Source organism: Onychostruthus taczanowskii, unplaced genomic scaffold (assembly GCF_017590055.1).
Source record: "Onychostruthus taczanowskii isolate IOZ18803 unplaced genomic scaffold, ASM1759005v1 scaffold52, whole genome shotgun sequence".
Lineage (NCBI taxonomy): Eukaryota > Metazoa > Chordata > Aves > Passeriformes > Passeridae > Onychostruthus > Onychostruthus taczanowskii.
Genome location: NW_024502791.1, coordinates 719,675 through 739,111, shown reverse-complemented (window position 1 = coordinate 739,111; position 19,437 = coordinate 719,675). Strand labels below are relative to the sequence as shown.

Sequence of the window (19,437 nt, the reverse complement as noted above, 5' to 3'; positions counted from 1 at the left end):
TGAGAATAGAATACTTAACTTTCACTTCTTTTGGGGATTTTTTTGTTTGCTTTTAGGGGTGGTTTTTTGTGGGTTTTTTGAGTTTTGTGGGGGTTTTATGTTTGTTTTTTTTTTTATTTCTGGTTGGGTATTTCATTTGACATCAGCTTATAATCAGGCACACATTTAGTTATTTCAGGCTGTCATGTATCTTCTCATGCTTCTGATCGGGATTCTTCACAAAGTAAGGGGTTTTTTTTTGCATTTTGAGGTATTTCAATACCACTTTGTACAATTGTTTCTTATGTTAAGCTACTGTATTACAGGCTTATGTGGAATAATAAGATAGCATTTTAATAACCCATGTAAGGAGCTGAGAGCTGTTAGGCCATTGTTGGCTTGTGGCTGACTGCAGTTTTGTGAAAGTTAATCACTGGCATGGATACTATTTCTGTTCCCTTTTTGCAGAACATTCAATATTTAAATTAAAACAATTATTTAAAACATTACTTCTGAAAGGAGTAATGTGAAATATATTGGTACAAAGATTGAATAAGTCTTGTTGGTTGTCGGTCAAGTGCAACAAGGCTAGAGAGTTTGTTTGCATGATATTTATTTGAACTAAATCCCTAACAAGGCTCGTCTGCTAATTGGACTTAGCATTTATGTTGCTAAGTGAGAAGCATTTTGGCTGCAGTATAGGGTGGTAAGACCTACCCAGTGGAATAAACAACTAACATCTGTTATCCTGTCCTGCTCCAGCTTGTCTTTTACCACTTAAGTACTTCAGCCCTAGAGTCAAGGTTATGGAATGTGCAGTTCTCTGGCTATGGTGCATATACTGAAAGGGATGAAATAACACATAGGTAAAGACCAGCCAACCAGGAGATGTTTAGTGCAGCTGGTCCACTTTGCTTTAACCTCTACAAGCCCTAGAATTATCAGAACAGAAGCCAAGAGAAGGGTGTACACTTTATAGTAGTTGTCAGCACAACTGCTGAACAACACAAGCAATTCAAATGAGCTTACAGTGGTCACCATTAGAACAGATTTGACATCTAACTACCCTTTATTCACACTGGTACCTGAGACACCATGCTATTTCTTCATATTCTGTGTAGAAATAATTGCTGAATTCCAGGGAGGCTCTAGGTAAACATGTTTCAACAGTAACTGCTGTTACAGTTTTGTATGATAATTTTTGTTTGTCGTAGTTAAAACTGCAACATATTAAATCGAAATTGAATTATTTTGCCTTAAAATAATTGCTTGTTTCCAGTGGTAGTAGATTTCTTTTTTCTGCAAAGATTTCATCTTTGCCTGTACTAGAGAATTCAACCAACAGTTATGCAATGTAATTACATGTAATATGTACAGTTTCATTCCTCTTGAATGGTGAACTGGAGAAGCATCTAATATGATCAAGCAGAAATATTTTTAAGATGAAATTGATTGTTTATTATCTTTGTAAAACGGCCTGGCCAAGTGGCAAGTGGTGAAGGAAGATTTACAAGGAAAATTAAAGTTGAGAGAACATCTGTCTCAAACTGCTGGCAAGAGTGAAGCCACACCAGCTCCTTCAAAGAACACTGATTTAGAGATGAAACAGCTGCAGTGCAAACTAAAGGTGACAGAACAGATTATCTAGTGCTGAGGATAATTTGTATGAGCAGTAGTTCATAACTGGGTCAAGCAGACATACGTATACTCCCATACGCCTAACATTTGTATATCATCGCAAATGATTAGCAGCTTAGGTGTTAGATTGCCTTTGATGGTAAGCAGAAATGTAGTCATAGACAGAACTAAAAGTTCTAAAACTATTTCTGCAGATCAGATAGGCCAAACAAGGAGCCTTGCTGGGTTTTTGCACAATGACTAAGTACATCTTGTTGGAAGGTGCTGTGAAATCAGTTTGATGAGAATTCAGTTGGTTCCTTTCTTAATCTAAGGAGAAAAGCAATAGCTGTCTGTGAAAGTGGAGCAAAGAATTTGAGCTAATGGGGCAGCAGTGTTGTGTGTGTGTCAGTGTTGTCTTTGTCTTCAGAGAGACTTTTTTATTATTTTTGTAGATTAGCTGGTAGGAAAATACTGACTGGTTGATGATTTCACTTTTCAGTCTCAGGTGATTTTGTTGCATGTGAATGATGCAGAGACTTGACTGTGTTGTTCTGAAAGTTTTCTCAGCAGGTGGCCTGGCTCAAACATATTAATTCTTCTTCTCTTCTCACTGGAGGAAATATATTTGCAACAGTATGTCTTCAGGTTTTTTTCCAATTGTTTTCTGTTAAATAGTAGAGGAAAGAGAAAAGGTCAAAATGGTGCAGCTTCGTGCTGCTAGAAGAAACTCAACAGTAGCAAGAAGTCTGCCAAAGGATCAGCTAGGAGAAAAGGCTGTGTTACATGGTCAACATAGCTGCCTCTAAATGCTGGATTAGCTGTGCTAGCACATGAGATATGGGCAATGCTCAGACCTCTGAGCTGTTGATGGTAATCATGGTATTACAGATCGTGGCTGTTGCATACTGGATGCATAACATCCAAATTCAGGGATTAGTAAAGGTAGGTCACATTGATAAAGAGATGAGGCCAGCTGGGAGTAGCCATGAAGAGGCACATAAATTGATCTGCTTTAATTATGAGAAAGAGGTCTTAAAACCATACACACTGTCTTCTTGAGTATTGTTTTTAGATTTGGGATTGAATAATCTGCATCTGTTGCTGTTAATTAGGGTTGTACCTTTTACATTAGTATCTTCATTATCCAGAAACCTAGCAGCCAACTGATCTGTGCAGGTAGGAAAAATTAAAAAATGGGGATTTTTTTTTTTTTTTAAATAGTCTAAGAGTAATACCCATGCTAGAAACCTACTCTATTTGTCTGCCAAATGTGAACAGCAAAATAAATTGCTGAAAAATCAAAGGGTTTTTTTTGTTTCTGCAGCAGAGGAAATATTTAGCAAGCATATATAAATCTGATATCAAAAATACTAGCATGACTTTTAATTCCTTCTTAAAGATATATTAAATTTTTAATGAAAAAATAAATCATGTATGCAAAACTATATTTAGGATGGAGATAGTCTGTGACCCCAAATGCTAAGTAGTAGAGTAAATTCACTGGTTTCTGAACTGGATAAGAGTTTTCAATATAAGGAGCTCAAAAACTACTTAAATCAATTTTCTGAAGTTCTTAACTTTATTTAAAGCTAGTTTAAGTCCTGAGAGTTATTTTTTAGCCGAAGAATTTGACAAAGGGTTTTCAATTATTGTTCCAGGCTTTCTAGCTGACTTAAAGATGAGACACATAGTTATTCTCCTGAATATCTGAATGTCTAAGCAGCAAAAGCTTTCCTTATAGCTCAAAATGTCCAAGTACCTGGCCTTGTTGGTTATTTTTTTTTCTTTAGCACTATCTTTGCAGTGCTTGTTTACATTATTACATTGTAATAATGATTCCTTGTATCTTTTCCAACAGGAAGAAATGTGTTAAGTGTGGGTGGTGAGTTCGGAGGCAAAATGCCATAAGCATATGTCTTTGCCTCTGAATGTGTGCAGAGGCCCACCTAAGTACTCAAGTTCATGTCTGGTGTGCAAACCACATAACTGGGTGCTCTGCTTTACGCTAATGGAACTCAATCTCCACAAACAGGTCTCAGGAAACTCAGGAATATTCTGCTAGCATACATCATTTAAACAATTTTCTGGTTATACCTCACATTATAATAATAGTAAATAGAGTAGACAAGTTATTAAGAACAATATTTTACATCTAACTATGCACACAAGAATATATACTCCCCTTGAGGTGCACAGAGTTATGTGCAATACTCCCATTAATGTTAATAGGCATTACAAGTCTGCACCGAGCAGAGAAATTCTCCTGAAGTATCATTGTTTACAGCGTCTGATCTCTTTGCTTATTGTTTATACATAGTGAGTAAAAAGCTGTAGTACACTGGCTAAAACTGTATACATACAGGCAGATACATATTTTGTGGGTATGCTTAACATGTCTCTTTTGGCAACACCTTTTGAAGTTCTGAAATGTCTCTGTGTGGTATGTGTGCCATTTCAGCAATGGCATTCAATGCATGTGCTCAGATTGCTAAGATGGCTACTTAGTTAAATTCCTTCCTTCCTTCCTTCCTTCCTTCCTTCCTTCCTTCCTTCCTTCCTTCCTTCCTTCCTTCCTTCCTTCCTTTTTCATCTTGGGTAGATGATGTGTAATTGCCTGGAGGAATAGAAGCACTTTTTTTCTTATATACAGATGAGGAATGGCCAACAACTGTATAAATGTCACTGGAATGACATGTGCCTGAAAATCAGGATCATACCTGGTTGTTAGTGAAATGTAGAATTTGTGTTAGTACAGACAAATGGAAATGTCTCTGTGTTGTGCTTTGAATTTCTGGAGACGTGAAAGCAACCACTCTTCTAAATTGTTTTGTATTTCTTAATACTTAAGATGAAAGGAATTACTGGACATTCTTACTGTATAGATGTAGACTCCTTGTGCTGTAGGACAGTACCATTCAAAAATATAGTTCAAGTGAAGATCCAGTTTTACTTCTCTTCTGTTACGTTTTATTCTGACCGCGCTGTGCAAGAGAAAATGCGGTCCTGATTTGTGCTTGCAAGTGTCCCAGAGAATATCTAGTAGCCACACATTATTAGAACAATAGAAATGTACTGATTTTCATCATATTTTCCAAGGAATGTACTTCTGCTGGAATGTTTCTAGAAAGTAAGATAAGAACACTCCTTTTTTACCAGCTAATTTCTAAGAACCTTCATAAAATACATGGAAATTTACTCAGATAATTTTTTTCAAAATTTACTGTTGACTGTGATCAACAGTGACATTCGGTCTACTTTATTTATATTTTAATCTTTTTCAATATAGAATTGGAACACTGAGATCGCTAAGCAATCGACCACCATTAAGTAACTTAAAAAACAAGTCCAGGAAAAAGAAGAATGGATTCAGGAGCTGCCAGGGAAGCGTGGTGCCCCTTCTATCCATTGTGTCTGGTGCCACCCAGTGGCAGCTGTGAAATTGCTGCAACGTCAACTGTGCCTCGATTCTTGAGAGAGCGGTGTCTTCTTTTTACTGCAGTCTTGCACAGTGTTACAGGGATGTTTTTGAAACTGGAGCAGTTTGTGCTTAAATTCCGGTTTTTGTAAACTGACGCAGCTAGCTACAGTACCTGTATGGCAGTAAAAATACCTTAAGTCGGAGCTCAGGCTATTTTATCCTTGATGTAAGTCGAAATGAATTCCTCAGCACTGTTAAACACAGTCTTTCAAATTCAGTAATTCTTTGCCTAGGGGCTAAGAGACGTGTCAAGGTTCAGATGCTTAAATAAGATTAAATAGCTAGTCTTATATTCATAAAAAAGTTCAAAAGGACAGTTGTATTTGTTTCTATTTGAATTGACTCAGGTCTGTTATTCGTTTTGAAATTCAAAAGTTGTCAAATATGCAACTGATTTTTTTATTCTACCTACTGTAACTGATATAATACTGCTCTTCAATTATATTATTATATGAACTATAAAAAAGCTATGTGTATCTGAATTTCTTGTCTGCCTAAGATTTTAACTCCTCTAACCCTGCTGATGTTTTAATTGAAGAAAGAATGCAGTTTGCTTATCTGAAAATAGTTCATTTGAAATATAGAGAGCTCTAAAAATGGTTAAATTTTTGACTGTTTATTTTCTCTTTCAAAGTGAATTTTTCCACCATAAGATTTCAAATTTCAAAGAGTTATTGGATAGCATTCTTTCTTTATAAAATAGATCTTGGTTTTTTATAGGCTGTAAAATATAATAACCAAAATAGCAGTAAGAGAATAAAGGTGAAATAAGTCAAAGAAATTTTTAGATGCATAGTATTCCTGGTTTGTTTTTTTTTTTAAATACAATATTGACATTGTGTTAAAAGTGTTGTATACCTGAATATAATACCATTCATTTTGATTTCATTGGAAAAAAATCCAGATATGTGGACATGTTTAGGTATTTATGTTTATATTTAAAATATTAATTTGTGTTATAATAGTGAAAGGATTTTATAAGGCATAATTTTGTCATTGAACAAAGATTACTTTTTAGTACATGGGAGTTTTGGGGATTTTACAAGAAGTTTCTGACAAAAGCTGATGTTATTTCTAGGTTTTGCATTTTATCTCATCTGACACATAGGGATAGAGTTTTTTTCTATCTATTTCCCATGTATTACTCAGTTGGAGGAAAGGAGTCTTCCCCATTTCACTTTCTTTTGAAAATAATTTTGCAAAAAATAGTGTTTGCATGATTGTTTGCAACATCAAAGGAATTTAATTAATTGACTTCTGTGGGCTCAGCAGGTTTGTTTTCCTTTTTTTTGATAATAGTTTCATCACTGTTGTGATTTCAGTTCAGACAAGCAAAAATCAAATCACAAATATATTGCATATTTTAAAAAGGTCTGTTTAATAGGAGACTCAAACTGGGTTTAGTACTTGAGAACCAAGTAAATTGCAAGAACTGCATCAGCTTTCATTTTTGAAAGTATTGTAGTGCTGCAGGTGTGATAGATTGTCTACTGCCTTCATACCTTTTAATTGCATATTAACCAGATTTTCTAGCAGTGATATGCAGTCCAACTTCTTCCTCTGCAGAATTTCTGAGTTGGAGAGGGATGTGAAAAGGCATTTGACAGAAGGCTTGAGGTCTTGCCTAAAAGCAAATCAAGAAATGAGAAAGCCTCAAATGAAACACTGGAAAGTCTTGAGAGAAACGTACTTCTTTCTTGCTATTTCTAGTTTTCGAAAAAACAGAAGCTGGTGGATTTACGGAAGTTATTTCAACACACTATACATATTAAATCAATATATTGCTTAAAGCAAAGAACATATAGTTAATTGAAGGGTGTAATTCCCTCCACTATAATTTGTATGAAATCAGTATATGGTGATAGCTTGAACAGATTCAGCATAATTTAATTTATTGTTGTTGTAGGTGTAATTAAATATTAAAGTATTCAGAACACACAGTTACAAGGATATGCTGTAAGTAGTGGGATTTAGTTTTATGCACTGTAAGTTCATAAAATATAGTAGACCTGAAACAAGGGCAATTTTACATGACATATGCTAATTAAGTCCATGCATCTCTCCTGGCTATAGTAGTTAAATGCTTTAATATGTTAATCTATTTTCTACTACAGTGTTATGAATGATTCACGCTTCTTAGCTTAAAGTAATTCTAACTGTGTAGGTAGTGCTAGACTTCTATAGCAAATTACTTTCTCCTGCAAAATTTCAGGATGATTTCACTGAAGGTAAGAGAATTTGTATATGATTTAGCATATTTCTTATCCAACTGATGCATTGCACTTTGGCCTTCAATGCCAGAAAAAGATCATGATGTTTGGTTGTCTGTCAGGTTATGCAGCTTATTACCCCAAAATAGAAATAAACAACTTGCCAGTTTGCTTTTGTTTGCCTGGAATGCAAGTGCTTGCTGAGTGACACAAGCACTATTCCTGCTTGCAGTCATACAGCATTTTCAGCTCCAAAGAGAGCTAATGTATAACCCTCCATGCTAAAGATAAGAAATTATCTTTAAGATAAGATAAGATTAAGAAATCCACAGCCAGAAAGTGAGAACATTAAGTAAGCAAGGCAGCTAAGGTACGACATGAAAAAAATACCTGATTTTGATTTTGGATAAAAGATTTAGTATGGAATAATGTGCTTTAGTGCTGTACTTTGAGTATTTGAAACATTTCATTTCCAAAGAATTATATTCCATACATTATTTTGATTATTCCGTGTGGAAAATCAGATTGATAATTTTTACATTATCTTTTGCAAAAGATCAAAGAAATTCCCTGTTACTCAATATTGTCAGGAAAACTTTGTGATTAGCACTATAGGAAAGCTGAATGATTTTTAGGAGCATTGGCTTTTTTCATTTTACCCCCAATCAGTGTTTGCATTAGATATTAATTATCTAAGAAGCTTTACAGACTATTAACATATAGACAGTTATTTTCTCAACTGAGTTTGAATTTATGTTTTTATCTCTGACAAAATAAATTAGTGGAAATTGTAGTTTACTCCCTTTTGCAAGTACTGTGAGTCTAAAATATATATGAACAAACGGCTCTGAGCTTTTCTTTATATTTAGTGCCAGTCAAAATTTTATGTAACAAGATTGTGTGTGAACTGATCTCTACTGGATCAACAGTAGGAATTTATTAAAGTCTGCAATTTCAGAAAAAGATACTTCAGTAATGTAATAGTATATTTTTATGTAATATAGGTATGCTTAGTTCTGATTTTATTCAAATTTTGAAGTTTTCTATCTTGATAGTCAATGCTCTTGGCCTTCCATTATTTCAGGTGAAGGCACTGGCTGAAGACAAAAAAGCTTCCAATGACTCAATGAAACAAAGGTTTGATGTAGCTATGAAAGAGAAGTCTCAGTATGAGCAGGTGTATCACAAAGCTAAAGATGATTTGGAGAAAAGGGTATAATTAGAGTTTTGATGGCTCCACTGTGGAACTTTTTCTTGCCTTACTTTCTAATGAAAAGTTGCAAGGTCATCAGCTTAAACTTCCAGTACAGAAAGGGGGAAAATAGCAGAATAATAGTAATCTGTTTCTCTGATGTAATTCAGTCACACTTCTAAAATTTACATACTGAAACATGGATGTTAATGACTGAAAATGAAATTACTTTTTGCCATGAAAATACATAGTGTATGTTGCAAGTGAAATATTCTGTGATGTCACCTATGGTGTGGGAGGTTGGTTGTTCATTCATGTGTTTGTAATCAGCTTTTATCATAACACTGCTGTGTCCTTGTGGATGAGTTTCAGGATCTCAAGATTGCTAAACTAGAGAGAAAAGTGATGGAGAGTGAATGTGCTGTGAGTGAGCTTGTAACTGCTGCATCTCAACAACTTCATTGCTTGGCTAAGCAGAGTACACAGGCTTTGGAGACTCTACAGAAGGAGCTGCTGCTCACCAGTGACAAAGTAGAAGAGTTCAAGACATTTGTGAAGGTTTGAATGTTGATTTTCTTTTGAGTGTTCACCTGAGTGAAGGTACTTTTTATTGAAAGCAAAATGTAAAAGATTAAGCAAGGCTTGGATGCACTCCCTGTTCCAGAACAGTGTTTGTAGTTGCTGCAGTGTTCTGGTGTCAGGTCTGAATAAGGAGAAAGAATCTTTGCCTCTCTCCCAGACTTTGAAATACCTCCATGACTTTTATTGGTCATCTTTTTGTATATGGCTGACATTTACTTGGTCCCAAAAGAAAGTCCTTAGTTGTGTATCAGATTACTTTGCAGCAAATAAATTGCCAACACATTTAATACGGTAATTCATATCTATTGATTACTGTGAATTACTGCATTTTCCATATGCATGTGCCTTGTGTTTTAGAAATACTATATAAGGAGGCCTCTGTGTTGCAAAATGGAAAGCAGTTTTAAGAGCACTGTGTAGAATATTGTTTCCTTATATTCCTTCCAGGAAAGTGGTCACAGCATCAGCCTGGTAGAGTTCAGGAAAGGTTTGAACAATGCTCTTGGACACATGGTGTGACACCTGGGGATAGTTCTGGGCAGGGCCATGAGTTGGACTTTGATGATCTTTGCAGGTCTCTTCCAACTCAGAATATTTTGTGATTTTATTAATGTAGTATGTAACTGCTGTATACCAACTTCATACCTTCAAAGTAAGCTATTGTTTATTAACCCATGAAACAGCTACTTCTCTACTGCTCTTGGATTTCTGTAGAAGTGAGCTGCTTTCAGATATGTTTGAGAAGGGTGAAGCATTCAAAGTAAAGAGTAATGGTATTTTGATTCACTGGAAAAAGAAAGCATTTGAAGTCACTATACGTGGAAGTGTTCAGACCTTTAGCATTTGCCTAAAATCATCCCGTGTTCAGTTCTGTTGCTAAGTTTATATAAATTTCCTTATAAAAGAAGACTGAATGATGTTTGATATTGCTTTAGAATCCTAAATTCAAGTAATCCATAAGCTAACTTATCTAAGGTGAAAATAATGATTGGTTTTCATGAAAAAGCGCCTGTTCTTTAAAAAATTAGATACTTTATTTTTAAAGTTTGTTATTAAAGTGATTAATATTTTCTGTTTGCATTTTGATCTACTTGTTGAAAAAGAGGTATAAAACTGATCGTTATGCCCATTTGTTCAGAAATATGCTGCCTATTCTTGAACAGACTATAAATTTTTATGAGAGAAAATATGCTTTCTTCTAATACTGAATGCTTACTCTAAGAGGAAGATATAGGTGTTTTTTCCACAGCCGCATGCTTATTTTTGGCTAAATATGGAAAAGCCTGAATTGATCTAATGTATTATCTATTATTTTTAATTAAGTACTCCTATGTCACTGATGACGGAGAGAAGCAATTCAGTCTCCATTTAGACTGCTATGAGTTTTGGAATGTTTTCACTGAATAAAGTGAAAGTAGCAGTTAGAGAAATAAGGAGATAAAAAAATCATGCTATCAATATTTTACATGGTTCCATAATGAAAATTTTTAAATTAATTAGAAAATGAGAAAATAAAAGATCTGTTCTCAGAAGTAAAAGTAGTGCGCAGGATCACCTATTAGCAACTATTATCTTAACTTCATTCTTTGTTGAATGAGATGACAGCTTCCTTGTTAATTATCATATTCATTAGCACTTTGATGGTTACACTAGATGTGAAAAAATGTAAATATTAAATAATAATAATAATAATAATAGTAATAATAACAACAACAACAACAACCACCTATTTTCTTGCCTGAATGTAAAGAATATGCATGCATATTTCAAGTAACAATTTTGCTGACTGTTCCTGTTCCTCTGCAGAACAAGTTTTTGAAAACAAATATAGTGTCTATAAGTAAACTACTTTGTTAAGTTGGGTGCTAAAATCATATTTTATTAGCAATATACCACTGTAAAAAAGTAAAATCCTTAGCAATCCAGTAGAATTGTGCAGTATATCATGTAAATCCTGCTAAAATATCTCTTGTATATCTGATGTTATAATGAGATATTGTGATATTACTTACTGTAATAATAGCAGTACTCCTTCCTGTTGAAGAGTATAGCTCTTCTTTTGAAGTCTGGTCTGCCTTGTTTCTTTTCTTCTGGATAGCTGTCAGGTTTTTGTCCCCTGATCTTGATTCTCATTCCAGTTCCAGCAATTCAAATAATTTTTTCTATATGGAGATCAAGTTTCACCTATATATATATCACTTAAACAGGTTTACAAACTTAAACAGGTTTACAACAGTTTTGTCTGCTATTCTGATCACTTCATTAGTTTTACTTGTTTTTTAGAGTGCAACTGTAATTTTCTCCTTGTTCTCAAATTGAAGGTAGTTACTTTTTCTACCCATTCCACATCTCTTGTGACATTATATACTTCTTTTTTAACATACAACAATTAAATTATTTCGGAGTTGCTAATTAAGTTGCTGCTAGTTACAGCTATAAATGGGAGAACAGGGTAACTTCAGAGAAGAGTGTGAGTGTTTATAGCAGGCAGCGTTACATGCTTTTAAAGTTATTGGTAATCCAGAACCACAGGATCCTGGATTTGTTTGGGTCAAGATAATAAGTTACAAAACATAGGGAAGAGGTTTGTGGTAGAAATCTGATATACATCAGTGGATCACTGTAGAGGATGTGATGACTTACTAATTGTAATGGAATGTAATAAAGTGTTGCATTTGCTGTGGTCACCCCAATTTGGGACATTTACACAATGAGCTAAAACCATTAGATTGTAGAATCTAGTAATAGTTTCCAAAAATCCTTAAAGGAATGCTTGTAAACAAAGGTTGCTGTATCCAGTATGTTTTAAGGGATTATTGGATTCATTTTTGTTGGAATGTGGCATAGGAATCAGGTATTTTGTGCAGAATGACTTTCAGAGGGAACTGGCAGAGCACCTGAAATAGGTTAATTCAAAGCAGTTCATTTGTCCAAAGTTGTTATGAGGAACAACTAATAGGCTAATAGGAGGCTAATAGGAAATATGAATAGAAATTGTGGACAGTAATTAAGTTACTAAAAAACCACTGTTTCATAACTGGATGGTAACTCCTCATAAATATCTCTTTCATTTTGGTAGGAAAGAGAGCAAAATATTTAGAAATAAAAGGCCACATAAACAAAGTGAAAAATGGATTCTAGATAATAACCTGAAAATATAAGCAAGAATGGAATATAAAAGATGGATAAGGTGCTGAGTAAATAAGAGGAAATCTTTGAGTAGCAAGGCCAAGAACAGTAGTAAACAGGCAGGAATTATGAATGTTCTGTTACTAAGGTAGCTATTATAGGGCAGATGTAATCTGTTATTAGATAAAACAACTCTGTAACTGTGTAAAGATAGAGTGAATAAAAATATGAAATAAATAAAATCAATGTGATAAAATGAATACTTCTGGAATGAAGTAGGCTGATGTCTTATGAAGATGCTGCAACATCCTTAATCTATTAGTAGCAAAGAGAAAGTTTTTAACATTTTCTAGAAAGAAGTAGGATTTTTGGATAGAGAATTTTTATAGCTTACCACTTCATAGAGCTGGTCAAGAAATATTTCTCTTGCTGATCCTCATTTTGAATAAATATTTGAAGTTAGTGCATGTATACTACAACACTGCCTAGAGTCTGAAAGAATGATAATATTGAGTCAATATTCAGGAAAGGCAGTATTTTATGTTCGTTAATCTGACTCATTTCTGAATAAAATACTGATAAGAAATTCAGTTGTTAAAGTGTTAAACATGGGAGTATAGTTATACTTGTTAGAGTACTGTTATGAAAAGCGAGCTGAATTGAGTAAATCTAGTTTTTTTCTGGAGAGTAGTACAAGTCGGTTGATAAAGGTTACTATTTGTTTTAATATACCTTTTTTTTGACCTACTACCGAGATGTTCAGATAAAAAAAATAGCCCAAGCAGTATCAATAGTATGTTAAATTTAAATAGATTAAAAACAGCTCATGCAGTCGATCTGAAGAATAAATCATAAAATGTAGGTGTTTTTTAGAGTTGCAGTAATGACCAGAACTAAATTTGATTATTAAACATTTTCACAAAATTCATATCCTGATAAAATTTTTCCATAGTATGTATCAAACTAAGAATTAATAATGAAAGTAGAGCTGTCAATATATCAATTAGGCCAAATAAAGCCATTTTATTATATTTATAAATGCAAACTACCTGGAAGAGGGATCAGGTGGCTCTGAAAGTACTTCAGGTGCGTTTTCTAGAGCTCATGTCTTTATCACACCCTGCTCCCTTCAGCACCATAAATTCTCTTTGAATCATGCATTCAATTTTTATGGTGTACCATTGCTCAGGATTTTCTATAACAGGTACTGTCAGATCCTCAGGTGGATCTGCCAGTTATGTGAAGCACAGCAACCAGAGCAAAATGTTCTTTGTTGCGTGTTTGTAGTACTTGAGAGACCTCATGCAGAAAACAGCCATTGGAGGAAGTTAAAAAGTTGCTATTAGACTGCTTGACTGGATTTCTATTGAAAATATAGTAGAACATACTAGTTTATTACGAAAATGTCCAAATTCCTGCATGAATTCTGTTTTCCAGCAAGTTCTATTTTTTTATTCTCCTCTAGACTTTGACCGTATGTTTCTCTTAGAGGCTTTTGTAAGCCAAGACTCAGCAATGTCGTCTGTCCCATTCAACTTGTACACCAGCAAAACTCATTTTAATCTGCGGTGATGATGCCTGTCTGAGCATGAGAATATTAGAACTTTTCTGACCTTGAGAAGGATTGTTTTGCTAAGGCATCTATATTCAGCTGTGGTGGTAATAAATAGGTGATGGCAGCTGAATGCTTTGAAATCAGTTGAGTGCACTTCTTACTTCCATACTACCTCTGTCATTTGGGACTTGTGTGCCTTCCGCTGAGGATGCCCTCTGCAGCACAGAGCACATCTGGTGTGTTCTGGCATTGTTCTTGATAGGTCTGCAGTACAGCCATCTGATAAAACTGACTGCCAAAATCAAGACCCATGGCAGTTCACTTGGCAAGCTTAATGGATCTAAGTTGGGATCTAACACTCACCCTCTTAAGACAGCTGCCCTCATTTCGGCTACTCAGAGCTGGGCTTAAGCTAGGTGCACTTCCCCCTCACTCTCTTGTTTGACATACATCTATGTTCACCAGCCACGTGTGTCAGAGGACTTATTTCTCCTCGGCTTGGCCAAGTGGTGTTCTGCCAGTTACTTGCCATTCAGTCAGTTTACTTTATGTCCTGATATGTATTGGTCTCTATTACTTTTCTGAAGTTTATCTTGAATACTGACATAAGTTTTGCCATGGCATATTTCCTCACTGCTGTCTTGGGCTTCAGATCAAAGTACAGGTTTAGGTAAGTTAGTGCTTCTGTTGAAAAGTTACACCCCTGAGTGAGCCTCGCTCCTCGTTTCTGCCCTTACGCAACTTCCTCCCTACTCTGTTTTTGAAATGTCATCATAGACATTATCTGGGTCGATTTTGAGCTAGTTCATGAGAATTCAATTAACCTTCTACAAACCCACAACACCAGCTTTTGTGTACCACAGAAGGTCAGAACAGGGACAGGTTTACATAGTTGCAGGCTGGAAATGCTGGACTGGCCCTTAGTGGCAGTGCTACATAAAACTTTTTCCTGTTGCAAACAGTTGGTAATTAATGACTAGTCATATTAAAAAATCCTGTTATTTAGCTGATACCGGTTATTTACTATCCTTGTATTTTTCTCTTGAACTCTTCTCGATTGGTTCAAAATAGAGCATTGCTAAGTAATATGTTCTTCTCAGGATGGCTGTATAGAGATCATGTCCTATTTGCTCTTTATCTATAAACAGAACTTCAAAAATATGAGGCATAACTAATCAGGTTGGAAGGCACAAATATTTGGGAAATATTCAGTTGTTTTTTATCAGGTTTATAGCATGAGAGCATCACAAGTACATTGCTACAGTCTTTCAGTCACAAAGCCAGTTCAGATAGAAGGAAATCCTTGCAGGCAACTCTCAGAATTCTCCAGTTACAGTGAGACAGCAAGAGATGTTCTTCATAGAACTTTGCTGTTGCTGAATATATTCTCAAACCCTGTGGATTCAGTTTTCCTGGCAGTATTAGTGCTCCAACGTCTTCAGGCTCAGGATGTGCAGAATGTAATTTTTCAGATGGGTACCAAGATCAGATAAAGAATGATCATTTGTTTCTTTATCTGAAAAAAGAAGCACATAATGGGCAACTGTAAAACTCAATAATTGGCAAAAACAGACTAACTTTTTATGGAAATAGAACTGTGGTATGCTGTACAGATGAAAACTGGTTCATTATGAAATTTTTATGCAATTGTATCTAAACTGTGCCAATGTGTAAGTGTTGTTTGACCAAACAAAAATTTTTTCAGTGAGTCACTGGGACATTTGCAAACAACAGCAGATATTATCACATAAATCAGCACTGTCAGTTTTGATTTGGAAGTGGACATCTTTAATATGACTTCAAGTTGCTAGAAGATTTCCCCCCCTGAGAACACTTGAGAGCCAAAAGATAAGTATATTTCATTTATTACACTCCAAACTGTCAACACTTCACCTAGAAAAGTATACCCAGAGTGATTATTTTGTATTGTGTGGAGTACATGATAAGTCTGCCAATCTGTGTTCAGTCAGAATCAGCATAATATTTGATTCCAGGAATACGTTCCACTATAATAAGAATCAGTATTCTTACCTGTAGAATACAAACCTTAAAAGATGGTGTCCTATATGAAAAGCAAAATTTGTGTAACTGAGAAAATCTCACCATTAAAAAAAATTAGGCATTTATTGCTTCTTCTTCATTGTGCATGCTACTTCAGAGAAAAAAAGTAGAAACACAGCTTTTATTATGAAATATCAACCTTTCTTGGTTCTGAGAAGAAATTGGTGATAAATTAAGCTAATCTCCATCAGGATTACTCTGCATCTGGGATTTAAGCAAATTGAATCAGAGGCCTGAATAGTGACAGTGAATATCTATTAGACTGTAAACAGAATAATAGGCCCTGTGAATTTTAATGAATTAAGTGAATGGCTGAATTCTTACAGTTTACAGGAGGCATATGGTTGGTGATACATACAGTGTGCCAGGAACAGCATATACTGTAGATGTCTTAATGGAAAAAATCTTGATAAATAGAATGGAAGAATAAAGAGGAAGATGATGAAATGCATTTCCATACTCTACTTTTTCTTTGCTTTTTAGACTTAGAAGTATAGCACTTCACTTTGGTTTTTGACTGTGATAAAGACCATAATAGATGCAGCTTAAAATATACTGAATGTTTATAAATCCTACTTTTTATCTAATTCTGTATTAAGAACTTAGGGGTGTTGATTTAGATGATTCAACTATGTCACCAAGTTGTAAGCTATGTCAGTTTTTTGTAGCTGTGCATGTATATCTGATGCAAAGTTTAGATGCATATCTGACATACACAGGTGATTTTGTTGATAATGGTGCTATTTTCATTCTTAGAGTGCAAGAGAGCCATTTTCACAGACTGTGACTCTATAATTGTAGATAGCCTGTGAACAGATCCAACAAACTTGAACACATTCCACTAATCTGCAAAAAATATCCATTTGTGCCTTAATTAAAAGAATAAAATAATCAGAATAAATATAGCAGAGAACGAGATTGAAACAGGATTAGCTGGATCACCTGGGTGCTGCTTGGAAACTCTGTACTGCACTTGCTGGAAGTGTCTAGATCCATCTGGGATTTCTTTAAATGGATTGGTGAGACCTCTTTTTAAAGCTCTTACTCCATTCTCTGCTGGACCTAGAAAGATGCTTTGTTTAAAGATAATGGCCAGTTCGGGGTCTAAAAGTCAGAAGCAATGTTGACTGGAAAAAGGAATGACTGGAAGACTTCAGGGGTGGACATATGAGTGCATACTAAATGCTCTAAGCTTAAGGTGATTAGAAACCCTTTTGGCAAAAAACCAAGAAAACGAGAAAAACTTTGAAAGGATGAAAAAGGTCTCCAGTAATGATTTATGTAAGAGTTCATGTAGAAATAATTGTTTAATGTATATCAATCAAATTGCTAAGAAAGCGAGGTGAAGCAGGGAGAACATAAAGCACTCATTCATACAGGGTCTTGTGAAGTGTCCACAGTAACTTAGGAAGCTGGGAGTTAAGGGGATTCCCCAAGGCACATGCCAAAAGGGCTACAGATAAGTAGGAAGAGCTCTAGGAGGACAGAATCATTAAGAAACCAAACAAATTACAGCATTTTAAGAAAACACAGTTGGTAAGTTTTATGGGGTTTTTAAAAGAATCTAAGTAATGCCAGAGATGACCTCTTAAGTTGGGTTTCAGACACATTTGTTTCAGCAGTGCAGTGGTCTTACACAGAGCATCTGATTTATAATTCTTAGGCTTTTTGTGTGTTTCTGCAGAAAGATAGCATAAGCTTAGACACTGAGCTGAGTGTCAGAAAATCATGGTGTTCTTCACATCTTGGTCACTGACCTGCTATGTGACCTTTGGAGTGTTGCTTCACCTCAGTATTTCAGGTCTGCCCTGAATATCTTTGTTTGCAACACCTGGCACAACTGTGCTGACTTTCTCTGCCCTAACTGTTCAAGATAATAAACTCCCTAAGATCCCAGGCATCTCTTGCTACACATGTGTGAAGCTCTAATTTCTGTCAGTGCCTTTTTTTTTTCCCCTCTGTGTAAATAACTGTAATATATGAAGTTTTAAAGGAATGATGGTAGTTTTGCTAGCACCTGTGTAAATCAGAAGAAATTCTGTTGAAATCAAAGAATTTACAGCGGGCAAAAAATTAATATAAATGAGGTAGTACTTAAATGCAGAAGTAAATAGGACTTTAAATTATTATTATTGCCCATTCCACATAAATAGAATTTTAGAAACCAATATATTTTGACAGAAATATTCTGCCTGTCATCCTATGCTGATTATACATATTTCAACTCATTCCCTGCTATAAAGAAAACTATTATTTTTTCTCTGTTATAGGTCACAAAACATGGTAATTGTGCTGAAAATTTAGCAACAGTACGATGAAAACTATGGGGTGTTTGATGATACTTAACAACCAGCATCAGTCTGAAAACATTCAGGTCTACAGTTCAAATTTTGGACAGTCCTAAAGTTTAATGTACAGGAGAGATTAGATAATTGTAAAGCTGTAAAATTATATATTACCATAGGTCTGTCATATTAGTAGGTACCTGCTGTATGTTCTATAAATGAGGTGTCCAGCTGATGCAATAAATTCTACTTAAAGGTATTACAAAGAATGTAATGAAAAAAAGCAGATTTTTAAGCCTAAAGTATGATAGCTAAGCAGTTCTCAAGAGAAGATTAGAAAACAAAAAGAGAAAAAAGCTGTCCAGTAATACAAAGCCCCTTAATTTTTATTCACACAGTGAATTTTAAAACACAAAGTGTACCATTAAGAATGTATGGTATATTCTATACTGAAATATAAACTATATTGTAATTGGCCATAGTAAGTCCATTCCTCTATCTTTGTTTAAATGTGCCTTGTTTTGAAGAAAATCTAAAATAAAAAACTGTCCATCTGTCCATGACTTAAATCACTTGTCTATGTATTTGTAAGTAAATTTATTTGTAAATAAATTAAGGGGTTTTAGAACATAGCACAATGTATTTCATTTCTTTTTCTTATAATGTCAAATACAGGTTGAAATATTTTCAATATTCTTCCCTGTGGTTTTCTGCACCTGGAGACGGTTAAGCAAATGCAGTCAGAAGAACATTCTCAATTTTGTACTCAGAAATGTATGCTTATAAAGAAACCATTTGTTTTTAATCGTTTTCAACCTAGAAGAAATGGTATTTTGCTCGAATGTGTAGGATGAGGTATTTTAGAGAAATGGGGAGCGAGCCAAGGAAGGCTTCCACCCCTAATGGCAAGTAGAAATAGCAAAATTTAAGCCAGCATGGTTTTACAAATTCAAATCTTGCCCTTGATAGGGATCAGATTATCAAATTTTATGCAATGCACTTACTAATTCCTGTCACTGTATATTATTATTCTTACTGCATTTTACCTGGGTTTTTGGGGTCTTCAGTACTAAGTGCCAAGTTTTGTATGCAAATGCTGAAGTCATCAGGTGCTTTTTATATGTATGACTTGAGGGATTTTCAGAAAAGCCACAATGGGTTGAGCTTTAGTAGCTGAAAAAGAAATACCGTGCAGATCTGTGTACACTTCTTCAGATGTGTGGTTTGGGATGTTACCTTTTCTAGTTCACAGTCTGTCATCCATAGCTCAGGGCCATGGAAAAGGCAGGGCTAGGCTAGGATGTTGGACTGAAAACTGGAGAGAGCTTTTGCTGCTAGGACAGAAG

The 19,437-nt window shown here is 35.0% G+C and overlaps 1 protein-coding gene across 1 annotated transcript in view; it reads left to right on the top strand.

Annotated features, from left to right (window-relative positions):
* The window catches only part of CNTLN (centlein), a 169,599-nt gene that overhangs the window by 135,145 nt on the left and 15,017 nt on the right, over positions 1 to 19,437 (top strand). The window contains 6 exon segments of the mRNA XM_041416473.1: positions 1,453 to 1,606; positions 4,886 to 4,983; positions 6,644 to 6,714; positions 6,717 to 6,763; positions 8,372 to 8,500; positions 8,852 to 9,037. Of these exon segments, the coding sequence (XP_041272407.1) occupies positions 1,453 to 1,606; positions 4,886 to 4,983; positions 6,644 to 6,714; positions 6,717 to 6,763; positions 8,372 to 8,500; positions 8,852 to 9,037 (685 nt within the window).